Source organism: Balaenoptera ricei, chromosome 19 (assembly GCF_028023285.1).
Source record: "Balaenoptera ricei isolate mBalRic1 chromosome 19, mBalRic1.hap2, whole genome shotgun sequence".
Lineage (NCBI taxonomy): Eukaryota > Metazoa > Chordata > Mammalia > Artiodactyla > Balaenopteridae > Balaenoptera > Balaenoptera ricei.
In genome coordinates this window covers 49,955,459-49,975,221 of record NC_082657.1, presented here as the reverse complement: position 1 = coordinate 49,975,221, position 19,763 = coordinate 49,955,459, and the positions used below count along the sequence as shown (strand labels likewise).

The 19,763-nt window shown below is 37.0% G+C and overlaps 1 protein-coding gene across 21 annotated transcripts in view; it reads right to left on the bottom strand.

The window, feature by feature from the left end:
• HYDIN (HYDIN axonemal central pair apparatus protein) overlaps nt 1-19,763 on the bottom strand; it is a 446,648-nt gene that overhangs the window by 244,204 nt on the left and 182,681 nt on the right. For 20 of the 21 annotated variants that reach the window (XR_009499152.1, XR_009499153.1, XR_009499154.1 and 17 more), the window contains one exon: nt 10,823-10,941. Coding sequence is in view for 18 of the 21 variants with exons in the window: in XM_059905589.1 (XP_059761572.1) it covers nt 10,823-10,941 (119 nt within the window). In the remaining 3 variants the exon portion in view is untranslated. Of the gene's footprint in view, nt 1-10,822; nt 10,942-18,184; nt 18,243-19,763 lie in introns of those variants that run through there. The other variant, XM_059905597.1, reaches the window with a different exon arrangement.

Sequence of the window (19,763 nt, the reverse complement as noted above, 5' to 3'; positions counted from 1 at the left end):
CAGAAACAGAAAGTGTTTTTATCTCCTCTTTAAAATAGAGTTAGTCATATGCATTATATTCATGCTATAAAGATTGATCATAATCACATCTATTGAAGAAGAACCTTAAAAGACCTTTTTGTTTTTTTGATTCTATCTCTGAAGTAACCAAGGGAAGGTAGGTCTTTCTCTTATACACATGAGAAGGCTGGGATTAAGTGGCATGCTGAAAAATAAAAAGCAAGTTAGAATAGAGGATCAAGAACTATCTAAGCCTATGTTTATAATGTAGCTTGAAGAATGTAGAATGAGCTATTATTGTGGATTCCAGATTGCAAGGATTCTCTTTGTTGTACCATTAGATTTCATCCTATTGTGATATTTTCATCTCAAACTGTAATGGATGGATAACTGTTTTGGGATGCTTATGTGAGCCATTGTTTTACTACAGAAAAGTTTTTTGTTCATTTGTCTGGTTTTGGTTTTTTTTGGCTGTGCAGTGCTGTGTGAGGCATCTTAATTTCCCGACCAGGGATGGAACCCGTGTCCCCCCAACAGTGGAAGCATGGAGTCTTAACCACTGGACCGCCAGGGAAGTCCCATACAGAAAAGTTTTATTCCTATATACTAATGTTCTGGAACCAAGTCATTGCCCATATTTGATTGCACATGAGGTGTGTGTACAAAGCTCACGCGTGGCATTCAGAGGCCTCCACAGCTGGGTCCGTCTACCACTCCCACTGTCACTTTCCACAAGTCCATCCATGAACTTCTACTATAGACACACAGTCCTATTCCTCGGCTTCTAGAACACAATCTCTATTCCTTGCCAACGCTTACACCTGAATGGGTGAACAGTCATTCTCTCTACTTAGAAAGTGCCTTCAACCTACATCAAGGCACTGGAGGGAAAAAAGAGGAGGTGATGAAGAAAGATTCAGAAAAGTATGGGGGGCATGTCAGGAACCGAGAAAGCCAAGAGACAACTTCCAAAAGGGGTTGAACGGGGATAGAGGTTAAGGAGAATAAGCTTTGAGAAAATTCTATAGATTTTTTATTTTTAATTAGAGGCCATCCCTGCCCTTGAAGAAGAAAGTAATTTCCATAGAGTGTGACTGTAGAATCCAGAGTACAAATGTTTAGGGAGTGAGTAGGTGCAGAGGAAATAGTGGTTGACTATTCTTGATTCCTGTTTTGAGAAGATTAGTGGTAAAAAAGAGAAAATGGGGGTGGCAAAGCTGCAGGAAGGTATGGTAGGTGAGACTTAGTCTATTTATACTATTAAATGACATAATGCACACTTAAGGCCCAGCCTAGATGTTTGTTTTTGTAATAAGAAAAGGGGACTAGGTAACCAAGGTAATAGGGTCTGGGTGGATGTAGGGGGTCCACTAGATCAGGTTGCCTCCTCAGGAGCAGACAAGAAGGAATCAAGAGCATAAGTAGGATACAGTCAGGGGCTCCTGCAAAGGAAGACAACCACTCCTGCCAAGAGAAGACGGATGATGTACCAAAAGAGGTACATAACTAAGTGTTACTTGATATGTTGTTCATCTTTTTACATTTATTTCCCATCTCCCTCATCCTGTGTTCCCTGGTCATAGGAGTTATGCTTCATCCTTTATTCCTTTTAAAAAGACCATGCAGAAAAGTGATTATGACCAGGGTCTCAGAAGCCAAATGCCTGGGTTCAAATCCCAGCTTTTCCACTGACGTGACTAGCTGTGTGACCTTGCAGAACCTGCTTGGCTTCTCTGTGTCCATTTCCCCATCTGTAATGTGTAAGTATTACTGATAAACCAGGGAACCCGGGCAGCAGCCGTAGTTGCCACCTGGGGCCAAGCACCACAGTGCATCTTGTTCGCCGTATAGCTGACAGGGTCTTGGTGCTCCAGCTGGGTGTCAGGCCTGTGCCTCTAAGATGGGAGAGCCGAGTTCAGGACACTGGTCCACCAGAGACCTCCCGGCTCCATGTAATATCAAACAGTGAAAGCTCTTCCAGAGATCTCCATCTCAATGCTAAGACCCAGCTCAACTCAACGACCAGCAAGCTACAGTGCTGGACACTCTATGCCAAACAACTAGCAAGGCAGTAACACAACCCCACCCATTAGCAGAGAGGCTGCCTAAAATCATAATAAGGTCACAGACACCCCAAAACACACCACTGGACACGGTCCTGCCCACCAGAAAGACAAGATCCAGTCTCATCCACCAGAACGCAGGCACCAGTCCCCTCCACCAGGAAGCCTACACAACCCACTGAACCAAACTTAGCCACTGGGGGCAGACACCAAAAACAACAAGAACTACAAACCTGCAGCCTGCAAAAAGAAGACCCCAAACACAGTAAGTTAAGCAAAATGAGAAGACAGAGAAACACACTGCAGATGAAGGAGCAAGGTAAAAACCCACCAGACCAAACAAATGAAGAGGAAATAGACAGTCTACCTGAAAAAGAATTCAGAGTAATGATAGTAAAGATGATCCAAAATCTTGGAAATAGAATGGAGAAAATACAAGAAACGTTTAACAAGGACCTAGAAGAACTAAAGAGCAAACAAACAATGATGAACAACACAATAAATGAAATTTAAAATTCTCTAGAAGGAATCAATAGCAGAATAACTGAGGCAGAAGAACGGATAAGTGACCTGGAAGATAAAATAGTGGAAATAACTACCATAGAGCATAATAAGGAAAAAAGAATGAAAAGAATTGAGGACAGTCTCAGAGACCTCTGGGACAATATTAAACGCACCAACATTCGAATTATAGGGGTCCCAGAAGAAGAAGAGAAAAAGAAAGGGACTGAGAAAATATTTAAAGAGATTATAGTTGAAAACTTCCCTAATATGGGAAAGGAAATAGTCAATCAAGTCCAGGAAGCACAGAGAGTCCCATACAGGATAAATCCAAGGAGAAACACACCAAGACACATATTAATCAAACTATCAAAAATTAAATACAAAGAAAAAATATTAAAAGCAGCAAGGGAAAAACAACAAATAACATACAAGGGAATCCCCATAAGGTTAAAAGCTAATCTTTCAGCGGAAACTCTGCAAGCCAGAAGGGAGTGGCAGGACATATTTAAAGTGATGAAAGGACCTACAACCAAGATTACTCTACCCAGCAAAGATCTCATGCAGATTTGACGGAGAAATTAAAACTTTTACAGACAAGCAAAAGCTAAGAGAATTCAGCACCACCAAACCAGCTTTACAACAAATGCTAAGGGAACACACAAGAGAAGGAAAACACCTACAATAACAAACCCAAAACAATTAAGAAAATGGTAATAGGAACATACATATCGATAACTACCTTAAATGTAAAAGGATTAAATGCTCCAACCAAAAGACACAGACTGGCTGAATGGATACAAAAACAAGACCCGTATATATGCTGTCTACAAGAGACCCACTTCAGACCTGGGAACACATACAGACTGAAAGTGAGGGGATGGAAAAAGATATTCCATGCAAATGGAAATCAAAAGGAAGCTGGAGTAGCAATTCTCAGATCAGACAAAAGAGACTTTAAAATAAAGGCTATTACAAGAGACAAAGAAGGACACTACAGACTGTTCAAGGGATCAATCCAAGAAGATATAACAATTGTAAATATTTATGCACCCAACATAGGAGCACCTCAATACATAAGACAAATGCTAACAACCATAAAAGGGGAACTCGACAGTGACACAATCATAGTAGGGGACTTTAACACCCCACTTTCAACAACGGACAGATCATCGAAATTGAAAATAAATAAGGAAACACAAGCTTTAAATGGTACATTAAACAAGATGGACTTAATTGATATTTATAGGACATTCCATCCTAAAACAACAGAATACACTTTCTTCTCAAGTGCTCATGGAACATTCTCCAGGATAGATCGTATCTTGGGTCACAAATCAAGGCTTGGTAAAGTTAAGAAAACTGAAATCATATCAAGTATCATTTCCAACCACAATGCTATGAGACTAGATACCAATTAGAGGAAAAAATCTGTAAAAAAATACAAACACATGGAGGCTAAACAATACACTACTAAATAACCAAGAGATCACTAAAGAAATCAAAGAGGAAATCAAAAAACACCTAGGAAGAAATGACAATGAAAACACGACCACCCAAGACCTATGGGATGCAGCAAAAGCAGTTCTAAGAGGGAAGTTTATAGCAATACAATCCTACCTCAAGAAACAAGAAACATCTCAAATAAACAACCTAACCTTACACCTAAAGCAATTAGAGAAAGAAGAACAAAAAACCCCCAAAGTTAGCAGAAGGAAAGAAATTATAAAGATCAGATCAGAAATAAATGAAAAAGAAATGAAGGAAATAATAGCAAAGATCAATAAAACTAAAAGCTGGTTCTTTGAGAAGATAAACAAAATTGATAAACAATTAGCCAGACTCATCAAGAAAAAAAGGGAGAAGACTCAGATCAACAGAATTAGAAATGAAAAAGGAGAAGCAACAACTGACACTGCAGAAATACAAAGGATCATGAGAGGTTACTACAAGCAAGTATATGCCAATAAAATGGACAACCTGGAAGAAATGGACAAATTCTTAGATAAGCACAACCTTCCGAGACTGAACCAGGAAGATATAGAAAATATAAACAGACCAAACACAAGCACTGAAATTAAGACTGTGATTAAAAATCTTCTAACAAACAAAAGCCCAGGACCAGACGGCTTCACAGGCGAATTCTAGCAAACATTTATAGAAGAGTTAACACCTATCTGTCTCAACTTCTTCCAAAATATAGCAGGGGGAGGAACACTCCCAAACTCATTCTATGAGGCCACCATCACCCTGATAACAAAACCAGATAAAGATGTCACAAAGAAAGAAAACTACAGGCCAATATCACTGATGAACACAGATGCAAGAATCCTCAACAAAATACTAGCAAACAGAATCCAACAGCACATGAAAAGGATCATACACCATGATCAAGTGGGGTTTATCCCAGGATGCAAGGATTCTTCAATGTACGCAAATCAATCAATGTGATACACCATATTAACAAACTGAAGGATAAAAACCGTATGATTATCTCAATAGATGCAGAAAAAGCTTTCGACAAAATTCAACACCCATTTATGATAAAAACCCTCCACAAAGTAGGCACAGAGGGAATGTACCTCAACATAATAAAGGCCATATATGACAAACCCACAGCCAACATTGTTCTCAGTGGTGAAAAACTGAAACCATTTCCACTAAGATCAGGAACAAGACAAGGTTGCCCACTCTCATCACTATTATTCAACATAGTTTTGGAAGTTTTAGCCACAGCAATCAGAGGAGAAAAAGAAATAAAAGGAATCCAAATTGGAAAGGAAGAAGTAAAGCTGTTACTGTTTGCAGATGACATGATACTCTACATAGAGAATCCTAAAGACACTACTAGAAAACTGCTAGAGCTAATCAATGAAATTGGTAAAGTAGCAGGATACAAAACTAATGCACAGAAATCCCTTGCATTCCTATACACCAGTGATGAAAAATCTGAAAGAGAAACTAGGAAAACACTCCCATTTACCACTGCAACAAAAAGAATAAAATACCTAGGAATAAACCTACCTAAGGAGACAAAAGACCTGTATGCAGAAAACTATAAGACACTGATGAAAGAAATTAAAGATGATATAAACAGATGGAGAGATACACCATGTTCTTGGATTGGAAGAATCAACATTGTGAAAATGACTATACTACCCAAAGCCATCTACAGATTCAATGCAATCCCTGTCTAACTACCAATGGCATTTTTCACAGAACTACAACAAAAAATTTCACAATTTGTATGGAAACACAAAAGACCCCAAATAGCCAAAGCAATCTTCAGAAAGAAAAACGGAACTGGAGGAATCAGGTTCCCTGACTTCAGACTATATTACAAAGCTACAGTAATCAAGACAGTATGGTACAGGCACAAAAACAGAAATATAGATCAATGGAACAGGATAGGTAGCCCAGAGATAAACCCACACACATATGGTCACCTTATCTTTGATAAAGGAGGCAAGAAGATAACAATGGAGAAAAGCCAGCCTCTTCAATAAGTGGTGCTGGGAAAACTGGACAGCTACATGGACAAGAATGAAATTAGAACACTCCCTAACACCATACACAAAAATAAACTCAAAATGGATGAAAGACCTAAATGTAAGGCCAGACACTATAAAATTCTTAGAGGAAAACATCAGCAGAACACTCTATGACATAAATCACAGCAAGATCCTTTTTGACCCACCTCCTAGAGAAATGGAAATAAAAACAAAAATAAACAAATGGGACCTAATGAAACTTAAAAGCTTTTGCACAGCAAAGGAAACCATAAACAAGATGAAAAGACAACCCTCAGAATGGGAGAAAATATTTGCAAATGAAGTAACTGACAAAGTATTAATCTTCAAAATTTACAAGCAGCTCATGAAGCTCAATATCAAAAAAACAAACAACCCAATCCAAAAATGGGCAGAAGACCTAAGTAGACATTTCTCCAAATAAGATATACAGATTGTCAACAAACACATGAAAGGATGCTCAACATCACTAGTCATCAGAAAAATGCAAATCAAAACTACAATGAGGTATCAGCTCACACTAGTCAGAATGGCCATCATCAAAAAATCTACAAACAATAAAGGCTGGAGAGGATGTGGAGTAAGGGAACCCTCTTTCACTGTTGGTGGGAATATAAATTGATACAGCCACTATGGAGAACAGTATGGAGGTTCCTTAAAAAACTAAAAATAGAAGTACCATACGACCCAGCAATCCCACTACTGGGCATATACCCTGAGAAAACCATAATTCAAAAAGAGTCATGTACCACAATGTTCACTGCAGCTCTATTTACAATAGCCAGGACATGGAAGCAACCTAAGTGTCCATCGACAGATGAATGGATAAAGAAGATGTGGCACATATATACAATGGACTATTACTCAGCCATAAAAAGAAATGAAATTGAGTTATTTGTAGTGAGGTGGATGGACCTATAATCTGTCATATAGAGTGAAGTAAGTCAGAAAGAGAAAAACAAATACCGTATGCTAACACATATATATGGAATCTAAAAAAAAAAAAAATGTTCTGAAGAACCTAGGGGCAGGACAGGAATAAAGATGCAGACGTAGAGAATGGACTTGAGGACACGGGGAGGGGGAAGGGTAAGCTGGGATGAAGTGAGAGAGTGGCATGGACATATATACACTATCAAATGTAAAATAGATAGCTAGTGGGAACAGTTGCATAGCACAGGCAGATCAGCTCGGTGCTTTGTGACCATCTAGAGGGGTGGGATAGGGAGAGTGGGAGGGAGATGCAAGAGGGAGGAGATATGGGGATACATGTATATGTACAGCTGATTCACTTTGTTATGAAGCAGACACTAACACACCATTGTAAAGCAATTATACTCCAATAAAGATGTTTAAAAAAAAGTTAAGTATTACTAACTTCTCAGATTGCTGTGAAAATGACATTTATTAAATTGCATAACTTTTAGAATAGTGCATGGCAAAGAGTGCTCATGAAAGACAGTGATTGCTATTTATGTCCCCAGTGCTAAGTAGAATGGGTTTAAGATTTACCTGTGCTTAAGAAGCAACTGATATGCACTAGTGATAACTTGAAGGCAACTCAAAGGTGTTAATGGTAACTTGAAGGACACTTGTTCTTCTTTCTGAGCTGGTGCATGGATTGCCTTTTTTCCTGTCTTACCCAGATTTTCTATAAGGTGCCAGTTCCTCTATTTTCGAGAATATGCATTTCATTCTTCTCCCCCTGACAAAGCAGCAACTACTTATGTATATGGAATCCAGCAAATTGTTTGACAATACAATTCTGACACCTTTTGATTACTAGTAATGCCCTTACCCTTGCAGTCCAACTCCTTGGAGAGGGGAAAATTTATAGTAGAACTTCACCTCTCATTTGTTTTCCTTCTAATTATACTGGGGAATAGCATATACTCTTGGGGGTTAGTCTTTATGTGTCTGCTAAGCTCAGCAATGACTAACAGCAATAGCTAGTTACTCAAATTTGTTTCAAGTAGGTAATGTAATAAATTGAAAGAGAGACACAATGAGGCATCAGCATTAAATACACAGAGAGTGCAAAATATTCCCATAAGAAGCACCTTACCATGTCCTTCTCTGCCACTGCACAGCTCTCAAAACTGTCCAGTCTGATGCAGCACCACATTTAACACTTACTTAGCTGGCTGTGGTTTGCTTTACTGTTCAATTATGGGAGGGTGGGAAGTGATGGTCTCAAGCACACTTCTGTTAAAATTTGTAAGAAATTATTATCACATTCAGAGAAACCCTATCTATTTTGTAACAGGGAAGAGCAAAATCTGACTCCATGTTGGATCCGTTTCTTTTATTTAACCTTTGCTTTTCACTGCTTTTGTTATTATAATCATACATAATGGCTTGCCTCAGGGCACCCTGCCCCTTTGCCTGAATGTTAAACTAAAGTGCCTTTGTTCAGCTCACAGGGTGACAATCTGACTCTGCCCACCTGTGAATGGCTGCAGAAAAGAGGAAATTAACACATCCCCTCCCCAATGCTGGCCAAGCCAGGAGATATTTTGCAAAACTAGGCCTTTTTACTTTACTTCCTCACCTCCTCCCCTTCTCTGTTCTATAAAAGAAACTGGCATCCAGACCCCAATAAGATGGTTTTTGCGGACACTAGTCTGACATCTTCTCAGTCTATTGGCTTTCTGAATAAAGTCACTATTCCTTGTCTCAACACCTTGTCTCCCAATTTATTGCCTTGTTGTGTAGCCAGCAGAGTGAGCTTGGACTCGATAACAATTCTGCATCAGAACTAAAGGTTCTTTTCCAATGTGGCATCCATAAGACACAGTCTGTACGGTGTGAGGGGAACTTGCACTGGATAAAGTACAGGCAAAATATCAATTTAATAAGAACAATTTAATTTAATAAGAACTCTTATACCTTTTTTTCCCCTCCCTAAGTGACCATTTTTTCAGAATGCAATACAGGACAATGCAACATAGTAGCTGTGCCACTTTTCACTTTGTTAGTCACGTGAGTGATTACTTCATTTAAGTTATGCTCTTAGGTATATTCCATCTCATCTCATGTATATTCCCTGACATTAACATCTCTATTTACCTTTCAAATCATCCCATTTGGCCCATCATTAAGTCTAACGAATGTGAGGACAAATGACACTGCAGGAAGCTCTCAACATCAATTGGGCACTCACCTCCCATGCTTAGGCTGAGCTGAATTGGTTGTAGACCGGATTTGCCCATAATGAGAGCCCAAGGGATTGAAAAGCCAGCAAAGGGCTTTCTCTTCCCACATGATGTAGGGCCCTAGTACCCCGGGGCTCACTAACATTTACAGGCTGTGTGACTTTGCCAAGTTACTTAACAAATGTGGCAGAGTCAGGTTGGCCATTCACTGAACCCATATCCTCTTCCTCCTGTGCCTATAGCTAGACTACATTTCCCAGCCACCCTTGCAGTTACAGACCCTAATAGGATATGAACAAAAGTGATACATGCCACCTCCATTACTACCTCCTATAAAAACCTCTCATGTGCACCCCTCCATGCCTTTCTCCTACTGCCAGTGTGATACATGTGAGGCTACAATCTTGCAACTCAGATGTTAGGGGTGGGAGAGCCATGAGATAGAATGAGGCTGAGTTCTTGATCCTCTGCAGGAGGAGAGCCATCTGCTGATGACCAAGCTTGTCTGGGACTTTATGTTAGGAACAAAATAGATATATTATTGTATTTGTTTGTTACAGTATGTAGCGTTACCTTAACTAGTAAAACTTCTCTAAGCCCCAGCTTCCTCAGCTATAAAATGGGGATAGTCACTGTACCTTCTTCAAAGGGTTTTTGTGAGGACCAAGTGAACTAATGCATATGTGCTCAACATATATGAAGGGTGAGGATGTTGACTGAATTAACCACTATGTGTCTCATATTTCTCATGTGTAAAAACAGGTACAGTAAAACCCACCACTCATGGTTCTGTAAGAGTTAGAAATCACACACACATACGTAGGCATGCACACATAATAAGGCATGGAACTTGACACCTATTTGTCGCTCATTAAGTAAATGCTTTTATTGTTAACTCTATAGAAATATAAACACTTACAATTTAGGAATCTTTCTACAATAAACTTTCAATGGTTATAGTTTGATATAGTGTAAACAAGTGTCCTGGATATGAATTTAGTGATGAAGTGACACTGAAGTAACTTTGATCCTCATGAACCCATGGGTACATCATGTAAAAAATCATTTTCTATTTAATTGGAAAGACAAAGCAGGGAGATCTCTTCCAGAAATCAGGACGATTGGTTTTTAAATCAGAGAAAATTAATTAAAATTTTAAATTAGAGAAACTTCTGAAGTGTGAAAACAGCTATCCTCATTAGGACATTCTGGAAAATGTAAAAGGTTCTCTATCCTCTGATCTGTAGGATTTATGTTGTCAGAGAACAAGCATTAAACAGATGGGGAGACGTATTTATGGTGTCCCCCTTTGCAATTTACAAAATGATGATGATAAAACCAATTAAGTTATGACTTTGATGCTTTTTATAAAGCTAGAGAGGCTGAAAAGGATGGAAAAAGTTGCTTCCCTCAACAAGGCTGGGAGGGGGGAGGAGTTCAATCATTTGGGGTCTGAATAGGTACGAGTAATGGAAAAAATGTGATGTCACAAATTTTCTATCAATAAAAACACACACATAAAACAAAAAAAGCCAAGTACTTTGGAGTCTCAACGAACAATTCTAGTGCTTACCTCATAACAATGTACAGATCCAACAAAAACTTTTCCAATATCCAGCAACTCAAAGTTGAAGTGAATCTTTGGTCCCATTCCTTCCCCTTTGATTCGGAGGGGCAAACGGATCTCTCGGCCTGTAAAAACAATTCAGACTTTATTACCCTCAGTGACGTTTTATTACCCCAGATTACCCACAACCTCTTATTAATGTAAGCAGTCAAGATTATTGCAACAACTCCCTACAATGGACTGAGGGAGTGTAATTCAACCAATGCTGAAGATTTAGCTTATCTTTAAGAAACAAGAATACTGGTTAGTTTCTTAACTTTAGGGGAAAGCTTATATTGCAATCTAGGCTGACATTTTAGCAGAAAAAAACAATTTAAAAAATTTAACCCAATCTTAACTGTATCCTTAAGTTTTTTATAAAGGAAAATAATTTCTCTAAATCAGAGAAGAATGACCATAAGATGAGTGCCGCCACGGGGCTCCAAGAGACCTTGTTCACACTGATCTTTCCTAGATTTAGGAAGAGCCGGGGCATTAAGGGATCTGAGTCTAGGAGTCTTACCTGACCCTCACTTTGCAGCTTCTTTCATACAGAGGAAATGGAATCCACTAAACAGTATCCTTTACTACACAGCCACAATGCACCCAGGGTCAATACAGAGCACAAGCCTTTAAAGTACTGACTGCTTTTGTTTCCCTTTTAAAATGGGGTATGTATCTGCATCTGATAATACGTGATTATTATAAAAATATTAAAGGGAAAGTAGTAATTTTATCATAATTCCACCACCCAAAGATAACTATTGTTAGCATTTTGGTGCCAATCCTTACACATTTAATCATATTTAAGAATTGTTAATGTAAATGAGAGCATATGCTATAAATTATTTTTAGCCTGCTTTTTTTCACTTAACAATACATCTGGAACATTTTTACGTATCATCACCTAAAGATGTAGTAAATATTTTTAACCAGTCCTTCTTATTGGATATTTAAGTGGCTTCCAAATTTTCATTACAACAAATTACAATGTAATTAATATCCTTTAATACATTTATGATCAATTTTCCTATGTTTTCTTTAAGCACTTTGAAGATACCATTCTATTATTTCTTGTCTTCCACCATTTCTGTTGAGAACTCAGTTTACAGTCTTATTGTTCATTTGAGATAATACGTCTTTTCCTCTGACTGCGTTAAGATTTTCCTTTTGTCTTTGTTTTTCAGCAGTTTTACTATAATGTTCCCAAGTGTGGTTTGCATTTACCCTTCTTGGGGTTTATTGCACTTTTTGAATCTGTGGATAAATGTATTTTACCCAATTTGGAAATTTTTTTTTGTCATTATCTCTTCAAATATTGCTTATGCTCAATTTTCCCATTTCTTTATATATATATGTATGTGTGTATATATATACACACACACGTATATATGAGCTTTTTACCACATTCCACTCAGTTCTTATGTTCTTTTCTGCATTTTGTCCCTATATGCTTTAGTGTAGCTATTTTCTTTGATTTATCTAATTTCCAGTTTACAAAATCTACCTCTAGGTATACCTAACAGGCTATTAAATTCATCTACTGAGTTCTTAATTTGTCATCATAACTTTTCCATGCTAGACTTCCTATTGGATTTTTTTGTAGTTTCCAGGTCTCTGCTCAATATTATCTTTAGTAAGAACATTAAAAAAAATCTGTGTCTAGAAATTCTATTACCTGGCTCTCTATGGGTTTGCTCCTATTGTTTATCTTGGTGCTCTATCAGACTGTGTTACCTCCTCATATACTTGGTTATTTCTGATTGAGTGCTGATCAGTGTATATCAGTGTATATAAAAAACTGATAACCAGATAACCTAATCTAACCATTGGCAGTAAGATTTTGTGACGGAATTAAGCCCTGCAGCAAATCATTGGAGTGACTATTTTCTCAATTCTCCCAAGAAGGGTGTGTAGCTAGTACTATCCTACGTATAGAAGAGAAGTTAATTCCTCATATATAAGACATACCTTAGAACATTAGGGATTAAATACTCTTGGAACCCCAGTGGAGAACTGTCTTAATCAAATCTATGCTTGAAAAATGATCCAAAGCTGAGCTCTAGTTCTTATAAGGACTTATTTCTAGTCCCCACTTTACTGGGTCCCACCCTCAAGCATGGGGCATTTCTAGGGCCCTTTCTCCTTGGGCATCCCATTAACTCCTATGTTTTCTTCCCTAACTCTGCTTAATTTTTCAGTCTCTGCAGTATCTCCCAAAAAGTCAGTGTCACTAAGGATAAAGAGGCCCCCCAAATCTGATTGTTTTGGTTTCTTTCTTCTCCTGGATCTTGGTCCCCAAATCCTTCACTGTCCTGGCAGCTCTCTTTTGCTTTCTAACAAGTTTGAAAAATATATTTTGACTCGTTCTTTTATTCTTTTAGTTGCTCTGAGTGTGTGTGTGTGTGTGTGTGTGTGTGTGTGTGCGAGAGAGAGAGAAAAAGAGAGAGAGAAAAAGGGAGTTAAATTACCCAGCCCACCACTATAGGAAGTAGAATGCCAGAACAAAAGGATACACACTTGACAGTTTGACAGCTATGGCCATATTGTCTTCTAGAATGGTTGTACTAATTTACACAAAAACATCAACAGTTTTAATGGTTTCTGTCTTTCCATGTTCTCCCTCAAAAATCAACACTCGAAAATATTTGATAATTTAATAGGTTTTCCTTAAATTTGCACCACTGAAATTTCAAGTTATTTAGGGAAAAATTATGTATTTGCTCTGTGTGTAACATTTTGAACATTCAAAATTATTTTGATGCTCTGTTAGATGCAATTTTCAGTATTAGAGCAAATACACTTTGAACAACCAAGTGGTATTATTGGTTGTTATTAATAATATTAATTTATTATCATCATAATAATGCCTTGTGACATTTTATGTTCCACTGTCTTCTATTGCTATTTAGCGTCTGTATCTTTAATGCCTCCTCTCCAGGACTGTCCTTTTAAAGACAAGAATACTTGTCTCTGGGTCCCCTCTAGTGCTTGGCAACACAATGGTCATTAGGCAAGTATTGCTTTGATTACAAGAAACAAGAGCAATCTTAGCAATATTTGGAACAGCTCATTTATTCAAAGGGTTCTCCCAATCCATGTGATCCCTGGAAAAGAAGTTCCTCTAAAGTTCCTCTAAAGATCAGTGTTGGTTTGACAACACTCTAGAGCATCACTAAAATTCTCAGAGAGCCCAAACCTTATCACCCTACTCCATTATTTTAGAGTTTTAATCTTCAAACCTGTTTTGAAGGCAATGATTTGTACTCCTTGGTCAAGAGAAAAGTATTTTGACAGAGATCCAACTTTCAGAATGGCAAAGGAAGAGAACTGCAAATACATTGTGGAATAAACTGCAAGACTATTTATAACTGTCAGGCTTAAAGCTTTCCCAATCTGTTATCTTGACTGCCTTCCTTAATAAAAAAGAAAAAAGGAGATGTGTTGTACAAAAGCAGTGAGCCAATGTTTCTTTGGGAATTATTAATTACTTCAAGGGAGACTTTCTTATTTGTAGCTAGCCATTTCCCTAACCCAGGACAGAATAGGAGTAAAGTAATACCCAGGCTTGCATTTGTAAGAGTTAGTCTAAATTTTAGTGTTACATTACAAGTGCTATGTTTCCACAAGATTTTTGAAGCAGGGATTTTGGCAAAAGGCAGCAAGATGGACAAGCTTGAAAGAACTATTAAGCTCTAAGGTCAGATTCCTTATTAGAAGAGCAAAATATTAAAATGTTCTTAAAATAGGGAAGCTTCTCATCTATGATTACAGTGTCCTGGTTTCACACATGAGAAGCAGGGAGATGTACTATAGAACCCCTTTCACAGCCCTAAAATCTGTGAATGCAATAGATTATATTGCATTAAATACCAGAAAATGTAACCATGGGCTTTCAAAAACTTGCCATCTAAGATATATATATTAGATGTTCAATATGATACTTGAGCTCCATTCCTGTGCAGTAAGACAAGAAAAAGGGAGGGGGGGGGAGAATGTATAAATAGGAAGAACAAATGGTCATAATTCACAGATTTTATGACTACCAACCTGAAAAATCCTAAAGAACCTATAAATACTTGTTTAAATTAAAAAGATGGTTACCAAATCAAATACAAAAGTCAACTGCATTTCTACACACAGCAAGAGTCAAAAAATTAATTTTCAAGATATTAATTCTACAATAGCAACAAAAATATAAAGTACCTAGAAATAAATCTAACAAAATATACTTAAGACTTTCAAGGAAGAAATTGAAAAACTTTACTGAAAGATATTAAGAAAGATCTAAATAAATGGAGAACTAGGTTATGTTCTTGAAATGGGAGACTCAATATTATAAAATTGTCAATTTTCCTCCAACGGATCTATATAATTTTAATGCTCTACTAAACAAAATGCCAGCAGGTAAAATTTGGAGGAATTTGATGGTTCATTATACAATTTAAGTGTAAAATCAAAGGGCCAGTAACAACCAAGACGTTACTAAAGAAAATAAATTGAGGGGACTTGCCCTTTCATATATTAAAGTCAGTTGTAAATCTACTGTAATTAAGATAGTGTGGTATTGGGGCAGAAAGTGAAAAATGACTAAGGAAACAGAATACAGAACTCAGAATAAATGCACACATATGCAAATTTGACTTATGACAGAGCAGGTGTGAAAATCAGTACGGAAAGGTGGACCACACAGTATAAAGAGCTAAAACAACTGGGCACCCACATAGGATCTGTGGTAGGCTGAATAATGGCCCCCAAAGATATCCACGTCCTAATTCCTGTAACCTATAAGTATTATTTCATATGGCAAAAAAGGTGAATATTATATGACAAAAGATGTGATTAAGTTAAGAATTTTTAGTTGGGGATATTATGCTGGATTATCTTGATTACCGTAGCTTAGAAGTTGTCTTGAAATCAGGTCATAGTAGTCTTCCAATTTTATTCTTCTATTCCAAAGTTGTTTGGGTTATTCTAAATTCTTTGCATTTCCATATGAATTTTAGAATGAGCTTGTCAATTTCTACCAAGAAAAAGCTGTTTGGATTTTTATTTGAATTGCATTGAATCTATAGATGAATTTTGGGGGAAAATGACATCTTAATATTTAATTTACCCACCTATTAACAAGGTACAGTTCTCCATTTATTTAGGTTTTTAATTTCTCTCAGCAGTGTTTTATAGTTTTCAGTGTACAGGTCTTCCACATCTTTTGTCAAATTAATCTCTAAGTAGTTCATATTTCTTAATGCTATTGTATTATAAGTAATATTGCTTTTTAAAAATTCAATTTCCATTGTTCATTGTCTAGAAACACAATTGATTTCTCTCTATATAAATCTTGTATCCTGCAACCTTGTTACACACTTAATTTTCAGTCCTTGTTAAAATATTCTTTTGCACTATCTCCACAGATTTTAATTCAAAAAACATAGATGAAACCCAAGAACCTACATTTTTAATGAGCAGCCAGAGTGACTCGATGCAGATTCTCTAAGGATATTACCTCAAGAAACATATGAACACTGTTAACTACATTAACTTCTGACAACAGGGCAGGGTAAGCTGACTCAGCACATCCTTCCGCTTCAAATACAAAAAAAATCATTAAAATTATGACAAACATATAGTTTTAATACTTATCCAAGCCCAAAAGAAAGAAAGGAAAACACCAGGTGCTAGAAATAAAAAGGGAACTCAGAGATTTTTAAAGTACATACAGCCTTATGGTCTAATGGCTTCAGTTTAAACACCCTCACAGAAATAGGGCATATGGCTTTGTTCCTATCTGGGAATGAGGAACTGAACTTAGATTCCTGCATAAATCTAGGACCTTGGAAAGGATGCCTCTTTCCAAAAAGGAAACTAGAAAAATTCTACCTATTGGTCTAAGGGAACAGTGATGAAGCTTGTCCTCTACCTTGCAATCTGAATAGGGGAAAAAGGCCCCTATGAGAAATCAAAGTCCCATGTATAGGAATGGGATCCAAATTTATATTATATTATAGGTGAAAGAATCAGAAGCTGTGAAAATAAAAGTTGTAAAGTCCTGAAGAAATAAAAAATTGTTCTGAAGGAACACCTCCGTGATCCAGTACCCATACTGTCTTAGTCTGTTTGGGTTGCTGTAATAAAATACCACAGACTGGGTGGCTTAAACAACAAACATTTATTTCTCACAGTTCTGGAGGCCAGGAAGTCCAAGATCAAGGTGCTGGCAGATTCAGTGTCTGGTGAGAGCCCTCTTCCTGCTTCACAGATGCTGTCTTCTCACTCACATGTAAGAACGGGCAATGGAGCTTTCCGGTGTCTCTTTTATAAAGGGCACTAACCACATTCATGAAGGCTCTGCCCTCTACCTAATCACCTCCAAAGTTCCCACCTCCAAACACCATCACATTGAGTATTATGTTTCAAAATATGAATTTTGGGGCAAGGGGGCAGGGACACAAACATTCATTCCATAGCACATGCTAAAGATGAGCTAACAACACAAACATTTCAAGCCATCTAAAGAATCAATTCAATATGAGGAAAATCAGTGGTTACCAAAAACATGCAAATTAGTACCCCAAGAGTTTGAGATAATAGAAAAGTCTTAAATAAACTCTAACATAGCATTCTCAAAATCTTTAAAGAGGTAAATGAAGAAAGAGAAACCATTTGAAGGAGACAAAAATGAAAGTATTAAAACCAAATAGAACTTCTAAAACTGAAAAATCAAGTTGATGAAATAAAAACTGAATAGATAAATACACCAGAGTAGAAATAGCTGAAGAAAGAATTAGTCAACTAGAAGAAAGATCTTGGAAAAAAACCCCCAGAATGTATCATACAGAGACGAAGAGATCAAAAATATAAAGGAGAAGTTAAAAGACTCTGCAATTCCATGGGAAAGACATATATCTAAAAGAATTTACAGAAGGAGAAAATTGAGGTTATGAGATGAAAACAACACTGAAGAGATAATTGCTGAGAATTTTCCAGAATTGATGAAAGGTTCTTAAATTAAAGAAGCATATCAAGTACCAAGTAGGATAAAGGCAAATCCATCTCAGTGAAACTGTAGAACACCAAAGCATAAAGTAATTCTTAATATTAATCTGATAGAAAAACAGATAACCTAAAGAAATTAAAATTAGACTGCAGTAGATTTCTCATCTCAACAATTCAGTCCATTGTTCACGCTATGAGGAAGCAAGCAGCCACATGGAGAGGCCACTGATAGGTTCCAGCAAACAGAACCTGGTGAGGTCCCTGCCAACAGCCAGGATCAAGTGCCAGATATATATATAGGTGGATGAGCTAAAAAATGAAATCAGCTTCTACCTTCAAGCGTGTCCAGCTGTCTTCATGTGGAGCAAAGAGAGCTGTCCTTGCTGAATCCTGAATCACAGATCTGTGTGCAAAATAAGTGATTGCTAGTTGTTTGAAGCCACTAAATTTAGGATGGTTTGTTATGCATCAAAAGATAAATAGAAAAAAGTGACTTAAACAAATTAGGGTTTTTATTTTGCTCACATAGGACACTGGGAAATAAGGATTTGGGGGAGGGTAGGATTTAGGGGATTAGGACATGCTGCTGCTGCTGCTGCTGATGGTATGGTTGAAAAGAAAAATAAATATTGATTTGATGGCTACTTTCTCTTCATGTTCATAAACCATACATACAACTGTATTTACTATAGATTTTAATGTTTTAATATATGGTGGAGCTAGTCCTCCCACATTATTCTTGTTGAATTTTCTAGGCAACCCTACTTCATTTATTTCTTCCATAAGAATTTTAGAATCAACCCAATTAAAAAAAACAACCTTACTGATATTACCATTGGGATCACATTGCATTTACAGGGAGAATTGACCTATTTATAATGTTGATTTTCCTGACCAAAAACATGGGCGTTTCTACTTGTTCAAGTTTTCCTAAATTTGGGTATGTATAAAAGACACTGGTATATTATTCCCTATATTTTTCTTTATGTTTGAAATATTAGATAACTGAAAATGTAATTTAAAGTAAATGTAATCTAAAGTAGTTGATCAAGAAAATAATTTCTCATTCATAGGACTAAGATACTTTATATTATTATCAGGTTGCAATCTGATGAGTTTTGAGAAAGACAGATTAGAAATATGTAGAGTATTACTCACTTATTACTCTGAAAATCCAAAAATGTTTTTAATGATTGGGGTGATTTAGCTTTTCCTTTCCTAAATCTCCATTCTTTAGTTTAATTAGGATTAAACTCAAAAGCCTCAAATTGTGCTAAAAACTCAGATGTTTCTCTTATGGTGCACAGAATGAAAATGGACAATAAGGTTCATCTTAATTGGGTCTTTAAAGGAAGCGGGTATGTCTGGAGTCATTTCCAACATGCTACTTTTCTGCATTTGACTCTGAAGCACCCATTAACGAGGTTATCTGGCAATATATTTCACAATTAAAATCAGAAAGTGTTACTTCCTTTGAAGTTCCCATGTGGTGATCCAAACCAAATATGTGTAGTTTCCCTTTGAGTTTTTTTTTTTAAGGCAATCTTCATGATTAAATTGGGTATTTACACATTCCATTGGAAAGTCAAGATACATGAAAGATCAGTTTTGAGACCTAGATCAAACTATCAGCAAGTCTTTATAAATATCTAACATACAGGTTTAACTACTTCTAAGAAAATATGAAAATTTTAAATGAAGAAAAAAAATTCAGTTTCAGATTAACTGAAAAGATTTTAATGATGTTGTATTTGCCATATTCATGTCTGAGCAGATCACTCCCCTGCTTAGAGCCCTTCAGTGATTCCTTACTCACTCTGGATGAAGTCCGAGGTTCTTAGTCGGGCAGTCAACGGCAGCCCTCCAAGAACTGGTTCCCACCTACTACACCAGCCTCCAGCTTCATTTCCAC